The sequence below is a fragment of the Micrasema longulum genome, unplaced genomic scaffold, assembly GCF_059751315.1.
Source record: "Micrasema longulum isolate JH-2025_06_02 unplaced genomic scaffold, ASM5975131v1 h1tg000873l, whole genome shotgun sequence".
In the NCBI taxonomy this organism is placed as follows: domain Eukaryota; kingdom Metazoa; phylum Arthropoda; class Insecta; order Trichoptera; family Brachycentridae; genus Micrasema; species Micrasema longulum.
Window position 1 is genome coordinate 278497 of NW_028278065.1, and position 12313 is coordinate 290809.

Genomic DNA, 12313 nt, shown 5'->3' on the forward strand with positions numbered 1-12313 from the left:
GCGCATGGCTGACCCCTGGGTCAACAGGGTAGACATGACCACAGTATTTTTTTTTTACCATTAAAATGATGGATTGACATTTTCGATGAAGTCACACACTTAAACTTGCATGTGGTCCTATTCGCTGGCCTAGTGTGTGTCCATCATAAGTTGTTTGATATTAGGTAAATATTCGATATTTCAAAAGAAAATTATGCCGAATACCGAACATATAAAGTCACGCCACGAATATTTCAATTTTAATTTTATTTATTTATTTATACATATATACATTACAAAATGGAATATCTAATTCATACATATAAAAATAATTAGAATAATTAGGTAAAATTAGAAATATATTTTTAAAAAAACATATTAGTGTACATAATATCCAAAAAATAATATGTTGAAAAAGTAAGAGAATCTTGTTACGAAAAACTCCCTCAAAGATGTGAAAAATGTCAATGTCCAAAGTGTTATTGTTCAACATAAAGATAGCCCCCTTGTATGTTGGAATGTGAAACAGTCTATGCTGACGCTGTCTAAGGTAATTATAAGAACATAAAAGCTAATGCTCCGCATAATTTCAGGGTTGTCAATAATACCGCGCAACAATGGAAAGAAGTGCGTAGTTAAATACACATTCCTTCTAGTCTTCAAACTGCTGTAACCGAGCATACCCTGGAGGAACTCAGTGGGATAAAGCCATGAATAATATACGCACTCCCTCGTGTAGAGAAACCGAAGAAATTTCTTCTGAACCCTCTCCACCATAAGAGAGTACTTCAACTCACACGGTCCCCAAATCATCGAGCCACTCTCGAGTCTACTTCGCACGCCAAATACGAATAATTACTCGTTAATTACCGAATATTCGATGCATCCTTATAAAATACCTTTTTGCTTTCTGCCTCAATGGCCGACATGGCGGCTTGCTGTGCTTGCTGGGCTTCGCTCCTCTCTTGTGCCTGGCGTTTAGCGGCCTCACCTCTGAAAATAACCAACAAATTATATAGAAATATACTACTAGAGTGGGCTGATGATTAGTACACCTATCAACAGATGGCGCGTCGAGCCCAAAAATAAAAACATTCCTCAAAGGAACAATCTATTACTACGCAGCTGTCAAAATTTCAACCAATTTCAGAGTGTTTTGACCGTTTGGGAGCATTTCGTCAGCGAGTCGCTACAATATTAAAATACTATATTTCTATCAAAATAAGGTATTGCGAGCCATAGTGAATGCCCCCTGGCTTTCCAGGAACACCAAAGTGTGGGAGTATTTCAAAGTGTCTCTAGTAAAAGACGAAATTCGAAAATTTACTGTGGTACGCCAGCTAAGGCTCGGTAACCACATCAATAGTCTGGCCAGCAGCTTACTAGATATAAGTGGAGTTGTTAGATGTCTCAATCGCTTTCATCATCATTCCATGTCCGCTCCCTAGTTGGAGCATATGGTATCTAAAAGAGTCTCCATGCATCTCTATCGGCAGCCAACTTCTTTGCATCCTCCCGAGCTAGGTTCTCGTCCCGAAGTTCTGACATAAACTGCTAACTAACAGTCAGCAGTGGACATCCAGGACATCGAGAACCTGACGCCTTGTACTTTACAAGCGTGGTTAAGACTCTCAGGAGACATCCACAGTATATGGCCTAGCCAACTGTATCGTCTTCGCTTGACGACAATTACTTTAGCGTTCTGGATTTGCCAAATAGGTATTTGGCGTACCAGTTTAACAAAAGAGATGACAGAGGTCATCCGATGACTCCTTTCTCTTACTCAATAAACCATTTAAAAGTCTACTTATGTTCTACGAACGATTGTAGATTGGAGAGAAGGAAAAAAAATATATTGAATGAATTGCATTTCGTATTGCTTCTTCATTCACCTTATTCTCCAGATTTGCCCCATGCGACTTCTTTTTGTTCCTTAATTTAAAAAGATAGACACGTGGAAAGCAATTTAAATCGAATTAAGTGAAAGGAATCGAAATGCTGTTGATAGCTGAATTCGTTGTATCAGTTTTCATTGTCAGGCTCACTTATCGACCCACTTGGAAAACCCGTGTGCCAGAACGTTTTTCCGTCTTGTTAAAGTGGAATTCTCGGTAAAGTTAATATGGAAACTTACCCCAGAAGGTCTATGAGAGAGGGGGGTGGTTCAGAGCTAGACTCTCCTTCATGAGACCCTTCTCCACCATCTTCTAGAGATGTGTCGCCTTCCTCGGCTGAAGAAATATTTGGAGACTCATGCGGCTGTACCTTTATCCTAAAACAATCAATAAATTACACGTGTAATAAAAGCTATGTCAATTCAAACATCTTTAAATTGGTATAAGGAACACTATTGACTATTGTAGAAATGTTAAATACTATAAGACTATGGGACTCAACCGCAAAAATTTGCCGGTTGAAGCCGCCCGTCAATAAATAAATGCATTTGTAAGTCTAGAGTCGATTATTGTAACGGTATCTATGCAGGTCTACCAATGAACAAAATGACTCGCCTACAGTCTGTATTAAATGCTGCAGCGAGACTTATTTTTGTAATCTCTAAGTTCAGTCATATCACTCCACTACTTCGGGAATTACACTGGCTACGTTTTCCACAGAGGGTCGAATACAAACTCTGTTGGCATGTGTATAAATCACTGCACAACTCTGCTCCGGAATATCTAAGGGAACTATGCACTCCAGATGAACTAGCTGACAGGCCTCTCACGCTTAGATCAGCTACGTCTACGGCGAGAGGAAAAGTTATTATACCTCTACGCAAACAGCGCACTAGATTTAGTAAACGCACATTTGCGGTCGCAGGCCCTATGGCCTGGAATGCTTTCCTAGCAGAGGTGCGAGGCTGTGAAAAGTGAAGTGATATTTCGGAAGAAACTTAAAACCCACTTGATCTCTAAATCATTTGAACAAATCCGTAGCATGTGACAATAAAAATAATTGTTTTAGTGAAATTACAAATTTAAAAGCTTCAATTAAATTTATTCTTCTATAGAATCACTATGTAAAGCACCCTTGAGGTATTATATTACGAAAATGACGCTATATAAGTTATCCATAATAATAATAATGCTTACTGTCGCCTGATCTACTATCGTCTTAAGGACAATGCAGAAGGTGAATCGTTTATTTCCTGCACAATAAAATATTCAAAACAGCCAAAATTTTGATTACCTAGCACAGATGTCAAATTGCTGACAGTAAGAAAAACCAATGGATTTATATCACTAAAAATTAGACTTATTTTTACAAACTCTCATTTAGATTTACACTGATATTTTTTCATTAAAAAAAAATCGCTTTAAAGTGCATAAGTCGATCGGTCTTTTTATAATCAATATGGATTATAGCAAAAATAAATTCAACCATGAATGTGAAACTTGAACGACTTCAGAATACATGCATAAGGTACATTTTTGGTCTTAGGAAATGTGACCACATTTCTGATTATCGTAGGCAACTGAAATGGCTCAAAATTAGACAACGGAGAGACTATCACTCCCTCTCACTTCTGTTCAATGTACTTCATAGTCCTAACGCTCCTATATACCTGCGTGAAAAATTTCAACGCTTATCAGTTCATGGTTTACCTCTTCGTTCTCATTCTCAAGGCACTCTCTTAATACCCATACACAATTCCTCTTTCTTCTCTAACTCATATAGTGTCCATGCGGCTCGACTGTGGAATCATCTCCCATCCACCATCAAAGATGTTAATACATTATCTCTGTTTAAATCACGTCTGAAGAAACATCTCCTTTCTCTTCCTTAATCTCTCCTCCTTTCCTTTTTCCTCTTTCCGCTTTTTTCCTTTTTCCCATTGAGTAATAGTTTTGATTTAAGGTAATTTATAAACAAATACGTTTATTTCTATTTTTATATATTTTTCACTTTTTAATCTTTTTTTTTTTTGTTTTTCTATTGAATATGTTCTGTAACTTGAATTATAAAAATAAAACTTTTATTTTATTGGTTGGTTGGAAGAAATTGCCATTTGGCAATAAGCCCGCCAATGTACAAATAACATTATGTACAAAAAGTTAAATAAAAAAAAAAAATAATGTGAATCGAATAAATAGCATTGAATCAGTCCAACCGCTTGCTTCGAAAAGTTGCGTGGATACTTGGACTAGAAAGAGGTAACTATTCATATACTGATATAGAGTCAATGTTCAATATTTCTTGTCTACAAAAACGTAGTTCTAATATTGACTCTATATATATGTTCGGCCTACTAAATGGTATAATCGATGAGTCATCACTACTGGACAGGTAAAATTCTATATTCCGATTCGTAGGTTGAGGAAACAATTCATCGATCAGCATAGAACTAACTATGGCCTTAATTCTCTATTGACCCGTCTTTGTCGTATTGTTGACTCAAGACAAGATCTGGACTTTTTTGGTTTAAGCTTACAACGATTTAAACGAGCACTAAATAAATAAATCCAGATTTTGTCTCGATGTCCCTTACGTTTGTCAATGCTTTTTTTCTTATTTTTTAATGTTTTTAACTGTACTTCTATTGTAATGTTTATCCCTGTGAATTGTTTAAATGGACAATGTCCGTAAATATATAAATAATTAACTTACTGTCCGTCATTTTCCTTGGATATGTCCAGACCAAAGGCGGATACTTGCATCTGGGCTTCGTCAGGCGCGGAAGGCAAGGCTGGAAGGTGCTTCGAGGGACCTAGGATCATATTTTGTTCTATGGCTTTCGGTAAATGAGTTCAATTTTGTGTGATTACATGCTAAGGACTTATTCTAGGCAAAACTTCTGGCTAATTTGAGAGTACCTTATTTTTAAATATTTTTTTTTTTAAATTAAAAATTAAAATAAAATATGCAAATCAGTGTGATCTTTGATAAAATGTTAATTTTAATTTTATTTTCAATTAATGGAATAACCCGCTAAGCTTCTATTTTAGAGGTTTGTCAGCAGGCGGGAAAGAGAGAAAATGGAGGGAAGTTATAAAAAATACACCACAAAACTTTCGATTTCTTTCTTACAACTGGCGAGAGTCGAACCCGCAACATCAGTTTCACAGTAGGCCGTCTAACCAACTATGCCACGGTGCGTGTCCTGTGATCCTTAAAACAGAATATAAATACAAAATACTTTTGACGTATGTGAACGTCAACATTTTCTGACTACTAAGGCAGCCATTTTGTTTCCAGCGCTAGGCCTTGAGTCTAGGCGGTTTTGCTGCTATGCTATCGAAAATATTTACAAAGAGTACAATAATCCATATAAACACATTGTGCATCTAAACAAGTTAGGAAATTAAAGCGGATGCATTGTTTTTTGGCCTCTCTTTTGATTGCTTAAAAGCCTAATATTTAGAGACATTATCTAAGCGAGAGATGTGCTTACTAATTGAAACATGAATACATACCCTAAGACTACACAGAAGACCGAAGGAATTTAAGAGGAATAAAATGAAAATTTGATATTCTTAAAATGTTTTTTTTTTAAATTACAAGTTCACATTTCGACCCACGAAGTTTAATCATTATCCTCAACCCTTTTTCACACCCAGTGGTGCAAAGGGCACTGCATTGTTAAACCAAATGCGGCGTATCCCAATGATCTGCTTCATAAAGGTAATCATGTGTTAACATGAAATCCGGATTTTTGTGGTTATTTCTGGAAATACGTTCTCAATTGTTAAATTAATAAATGTCTTTGTGTGTAGCTAAATTTTGAATATTTAAAGCCAAATGTTATTTCAATCATATAAATTTTATAGCACAATGTCAAGAAGCTTTACATTCTCTTTTTATTTGTTTAGACATTCATTTGATTCAATCAATTTATAATCCATGGGGCGATTTCAAACGCTATCTGCATCGGTATGTATCAAGACGGTATATTTGTAGAGAGGTACTGCAGGGCTCACTCGGAAACCAAAGCCCACTACGCCTGACATGCAATCGTCTTAATGACAGTTCTTTATATATACTTTTAATTGCTATTTTTTCTGTGGTTCTTTGAGATACAACAACTCTCATCTATGAAATCAACTTAAACTACGTAATTTATTGATATATTATATTGTCTAGCTATATTATCCATTAATTTAACACAAAACTTAAATAAAATATTATAATTCAGTCAGTATTAGATATTTTCATAACGATTGAAATGTCAACTGGCCGATTTTTTCTAGAAATGAATAATGCCAAAAACGGCTGCGTCAAGCGCCACATGTGTTGCGAGTCATATGTCAAAAGTTTAATCTCAAAGAAAATAGTCCTTAAGAAATAATGTTTGAAATACTGTTTTCCAAATCGAGAATCTTCAAAGAATTTGTGTAATCTGCAAGTTAACTCTAGGAGAAAAATCCCGCTACTGGGTTTAGTATGTTTAAAATATAGTAACTTATTTGTATGAAGAAATAGGCTGGAGTAATCGGCTAGTTCCTTGGCTCATTGCTGGCGCTGGGCGCGCATTATTAATATATTTATTTATTTTTGGAGAAACATACGAATGGCGGCAATGGTTTATTTAAAAAAATATTGTTGAAATTCTACATTGGTGTTTTACACAGGTTTCATTCACATTAAACATTAAACATGAATGAAACCTGTGTAAAACACCTGTAGAAACCTGTGTAGAATTTCAACAATAATTTTTAAAATAAACCTGTATAAATGAAATCAATATTTTTATAATTATTACATTAATTTTAAAGTCATACCCTTACAAATGTTTCTAAATAATGGAAGGTTTTTCCCCAATATAACCAAAATATTCCTCTAATATACTCAGTATACCCTAATTGAATTTCAATTACTCTACTTATTTTGGCTTGTATAGAAATCCACAAACATAAAATAGCAATTATTTTTGGTATATAAGGAAACTTTGTAAATATTTAAGTTAGTTTGTTTGAAAATGTCCTAACAAGACGAAACGCGGCACAATATACCCTTTGTATATTTTATAAAAAATAAAGCAGAATTACAATCCAATAAACTTGTTTTATTTTGGATACATTACCAAATTAAGTATGCCCAATGTTGCAATCGGTTCCTATATGGGCAAATGTCTGTTCTAAGAAACCGATTTGTTGTGGCAAATATGGTTTTCGAATATGTTTCTCATAAATAAAAATAATATTAAAGAAATAGAAAAACAGCCCAAAAGAGAAAAAAAAATATACAGTTTACGTTAATATAAAAATAAGATTTTTAAATGATTCAATGGAATTGCTTAGTATTTAGATTACTATCCTTAACAAATTTTACGATTACTTCCAATGTCTGTCAACCAAATCGCAATTCTCTTTTTCAATACTGTTGTTTTATCAGATTTCCAAACACACGGTATCAGGTTGTATAGTTTAGGTCCGTTATGGAGAAATGATTTTTGGAATTTCTGTACGTGCTATTGTAATTGGAATTACTGTACTCCTGATTGAGGCACATGGCTAAACATCACCTGGGATGCTATTCTGAACCACTCTCATGGCACGAGAAAACAGTTTTTCTCGTGTATTTTGTATGTAAATACACGAGGTAATACGGCCACGAGAGCGTTTGGAATACCAGCTCTGAGTACTCCTATTTTTGTGAATGTCGAGTGTGACTTTTTTTAAATGTAGATTTGCCTCAAGTCGAGGACTTCTAGGGATTTTAAAAGTTGAAATTCTAAAAAAAAAAAAAAATTGTGTTCAGTTGCATATTTTTAACTGTCGTTATAATATGACACTTGCGGACAAAGGTATAATTTTTATTGTTACTATACGATGAAGTTCGTTGTCAATTGCATATTTTTAACTGTCATGATAATATATGACACCCACGCCCAAAGACTCAAATATTTAAATCATTCAAAAGAAAAATAATTAATGTTTCTGTCTCAAACTGGTGTGACGCATCTATAGCCTGATAATAATCTAAAAAGCAGTATTCGTTATGACAGTCTGTAACATTATGCGGCGTTGGCATTCCCCAGCGTTGCGGCAGTATGCGGCGTAGCGGACCAAGAGCAAACCTAGAAAATACCTTACTTTGTTTATTGACATTAGACCACATCCGTAACTGACCGATTTTCTCTTCTTCCGTGACCTCGACGACGGGTTCCTCCACTTGCGGACCTCGCATCAGACCGAGGAGGATTCCGAAGATGTATCTGCAAACAGAATATTATTATTTGTTACAGACAGGCAGTCTTTGCTGGTGCGCCTATATCTCGTGTACTGCTATTTGTCCGCATTCTTATTCCTTAAAAAAAAGCATCCAAACTGCTTGACCAAAATGGATAGGACAACTAGATTTAACAATTTATTCCAGTCTGAAATCACCCTGCTCAAAATAAAAGTTTTCTTGGGATTTATTGAAATTGGGGACGATAGAGCTTCCAGTTATGACCTCGTAAATTTGTGTTGGGATACATCCCGTGCTCCCCAGCAGTCATAGTAATTATTTAGTATCTTAAAAGTTTCTATCAATTTGCCCCTCTTCCAATGATGTAAGTCCAAGTGCTTTTAATCTACCGTGATAGGGAATCCTTTTGATTCATTTGAGCATTTATAGCACATCTTTTGAACTTTTCCAGTAGCTCGATGTCTTTAGTGAATAAGGGACTCCATACTCCAAAAGAGGTCTAACATAGGTCTTGTATATTTTAAGAAATATCTCTGGAGTAATAGTTTGGAATGCCTTCTTAATCAAATAAATTATTGACTTGGCTTTCTTGGCTTTCTTGTGAGCTTCCCATTTTAAATCCATTTAATGATTCAATTGATATATTTCGTGCAGGGATCAGTCATAGTAATCATTTGGCATCTTAAAGTTTCTATTAAGTTCCCTCCCTTCTGTCAATCTCCCGATGATGTAAGTCCTAGCGCTTTTCATCTACCGCGATAGGGCATCCTTTTAATAAATTTGGGTATTTTCATAGCACATCTTTAGAAATTTTCCAGTAGCTCAATGTCTTTAGTGAAGAAGAGACTCCATACATGATCTGCATACTTCAATAGAAGTCTTACATAGGTCTTGTATATTTTAAGAAGTATCTCTGGAGTAATAGTTTGGAACGCCTTCTTAATCTAATAAATTATTGACCTGGCTTTCTTGGCGATAGATGTGATGTGAGTTTCCCATTTTAAATCCATTTAATGATTTAAACGATACATCTCGTGCAGGGGTCAGTCATAGTAATCATTTGGCATCTTAAAGTTTCTATTAAGTTCCCTCCCTTCTGTTAATCTCCAAATAATGAGAGTCCTAACGCTTTTAATCTACCGCAGTGGGCATCCCTTTGAGTAATTTGGGATTTTCGTAGCAAATCTTTGGACTTTTCTCAGAAACTTAGCTCCATGTATTTAGTGAAGTACGAAATCCACACTCCAATAGAAGTCTCACATAGGTTTTGCATATTCAAAGGAAAATTATTGACTTGGATTGCTTGGCGATAGATATTGCTTTTTTAATAATGAGAAAAAGGAATCAAGGTATGGGTTGTTAAATTAATGTATCTTTAATACTTACATTTTCACACTGTTAGCATGCAAGAAATAATTAAAATAAGTAATCAAATAAATAAATCTAAACCAAGTCATTCGATTGATATTTTTATCAAAATTATCATCGATTATGGAATTTTTTTAAGGAATATCTACAAAAAATATCAGTATGCGTATTTTAAACAGAAATATGGAAATAAGTGCTATATAAGCTTCTCTCATCACTGTGAACTGTATCAATCTATTGTGACCGGTCCCCGCATATTAGTTCTATCCCTCTAAGCCTAGGTTCTCAAAGTATCAGACTATTTGCTAGGGGGCGAGCGCTCTTACATAATCTAGGTTTAACGGTTCCTCGAGGATGTGGCTTCTTTTGTGATATAAAGCACAACATTCGTATAGAATGCGTATTGGTGTTTCATCATCTGCACTGCAGAACTAGAAGTTTCAGAAAGGTTCATTCTAGCAAGGTGTTTATTCAATCTGCAGTACTCTGGAAGGGCTCTAGTGATAACCCTTACTCGGTTTCGGCTAAGTTAGCTAAAAACAGCTAAAATATATCGAAAGCAAAGCTTTGTGATTAACCTTTTGGAAGTTCTCCGCATAAGGCTGACCGGACACTTTGCCGGAGCATAATGCTCTGATTATTCATATAACATAAATATTATTGAAAGTGAAAAAGGCAAATGTACAGACCTAATAACAACGGCGATGCTGTATCCGATGTAGTAGAAGAAATAGAAGATGATCTTGAAGAAGCCGATGAATATTTCCGCAGGAGACATCTGCTGTAAGTCGCCCATCCTCTGCTTGATGTTGGCCGGGGACATTGTGGAGCATACCAGATACACTCCGTCCTTACAGGCCTGGATGCCTCGACGAATAGGATCCTTTCCGGCCCTTGGGAAATAAATGTATTATTATATAGACAAACAAACCATTATGCCGTTTCGCTGTAGTGGTAGGCAGAGACTATAGAATGCCACATCGCTCTTACGTCTTCTGTATTATTCATTTTCAGGAAATGAAACAATATTTTGCCAAGATGGAAGAGTGGAAAAAAGAGTGAATGGCGAACTAAGCACTGTAAAAATTCAAATGCATTTTGAGTTTGTCCAAATTTTTGTAGACAAGGACTGGATTCAACTCCCTGGGGAGCTGTTAACATTAACATATTACAACAGAGATGAAGAACATTTTAAAGAAGGTAATATAGAAGTCAATGCATCTACAGGCATCTACAGGCATAAACATCAACAAATGAAAGAATTGAAGTAATATAGATGTTCAAATATGGGCAGAATGGTGAATGTTACACAGTGTGTAAAGTGGCCACTTAAACCAGCCATTGACAGGTCATAAGCCCTGTAGATGCCTTGACTTCTATATTACCTTCTTTAAAATGTTCTTCATCTCTGTTGTAACTGTAAAAATTGTTATGGCTAGCGGTTCAGTTTACACGATGATTGTCCTGTCAAGAAAGATAAACGAAATCGATTCATTGACCGCACATTTAATTGAGTTTAGAATTAAATGTGTAGTTGAATCCTTTGCCCAGAGATGGCGGGATTATTTTCCGTTCGGTCAATAATGGAAGCACAATCGCGGCCGACGAACATACGGTGGATTGAAACTATTTTAAAAACGCGGCGGACAGAAAGTTTTTTCGCTTAGTCTGACTTGTGTGCTTTCAAGTCAGACTTCTTCTCGAAGATCCATCACGCGGCCTGGTGCTCACCAAATGATACAAATCACCCCAGTGAAGTGCTTACCGAAATAAAGATCATCGTGGACGCCCCAGGACATTCTAAGGTCAGTTTGCTACTTCTTTTTTTGATGGGAAACGATTGTTGTTTGTATGAAGCTGCTGGCTCGTGAACATTAACCACATCGCATTAATAAAGTATAATAAAATTAAAAGGTTACTATTTACACGTAACGGAGTTTATTATAAAATAATGTCAATCAAAGCTAGACTGGCAGGGCAAATTTGACCGAGACTGAGAGAAAGAGAGCCGAGTTTTAGTCCCAACACTCATGAATAGAAATGAAACATGGAACTAGCAGAGGAAATATGAAAGTAGAGTGAATCCGGTTAAAATGCGGTCTCTTCTTACCAAGGTAAACGCACTAGGGCGGCACAGCGCGGCGCGTTGCACAAACAATTTTTTTCACTGTTCAGTATGAAACAATCCCAATTATCCTCTACACTTCACAGCACTTCAAACTAATTTTGTCGCGCCGCCCCACCGAAGTGCAGTTTGACCTTTAGAATGTTGAAACCAAAGAGAGAGAGAATGGTAAGTTGAACTTTTCTATTACCTCTCCTCATCATCCTCGCTCATATAGCTGGTGTAAGCCGCTTCTCTGTTTTTGGGACCGCCGCCAGAGTCTTCTTGTGCCATGAGACCGGAAGCGTGGGTCATCTCAAACACGGCGTCTTCGCAAAAGTTAACAAAGGCCTCGAGCTTCTCCTTGTCACCACCCTCTGTGACGATGCTGTAGAAGAAGGCTCTCTTGGATTCCTGGATGAAAAATAATACGTTTTTTTACTAAAACAATAAAATGAACATTATAAAAAGGTTTATATTCCGTCTTTGGCCCAATTCTCTTCATCCTGCACATTAACGATCTCAAAACGGTCATAAAATCTCAATCGAGTATCTTTGCAGACGACTAACTGTTTGCGAACCTCCTTCTATAATCTGGGCAACTACTCCAGGATTTGGATCACATCGATGAATGGACTAAAAACTGGCTGCCAGCAATGTTTCGCAGCAGTCTCCTGCAATGGTCTCTTCCCTAAGAGCTTGTCCAGAAAGGGCGGATTCGCCGCGAAACGT

At 36.3% G+C, this 12313-nt stretch overlaps 1 protein-coding gene across 2 annotated transcripts in view; it reads right to left on the minus strand.

Moving 5' to 3' along the window:
* The window catches only part of RyR (Ryanodine receptor), a 126614-nt gene that overhangs the window by 22616 nt on the left and 91685 nt on the right, over window positions 1–12313 (minus strand). The window contains exons 51-56 of one of the 2 annotated variants that reach the window (XM_088231329.1): window positions 11793–11995; window positions 10167–10370; window positions 8049–8134; window positions 4588–4687; window positions 2114–2251; window positions 879–972 (exon numbers count right to left, since the gene is read on the minus strand). In XM_088231329.1, the coding sequence (XP_088087455.1) occupies window positions 879–972; window positions 2114–2251; window positions 4588–4687; window positions 8049–8134; window positions 10167–10370; window positions 11793–11995 (825 nt within the window). Of the gene's footprint in view, window positions 1–878; window positions 973–2113; window positions 2252–4587; window positions 4688–8012; window positions 8135–10166; window positions 10371–11792; window positions 11996–12313 lie in introns of both variants that reach the window. The other variant, XM_088231328.1, reaches the window with a different exon arrangement.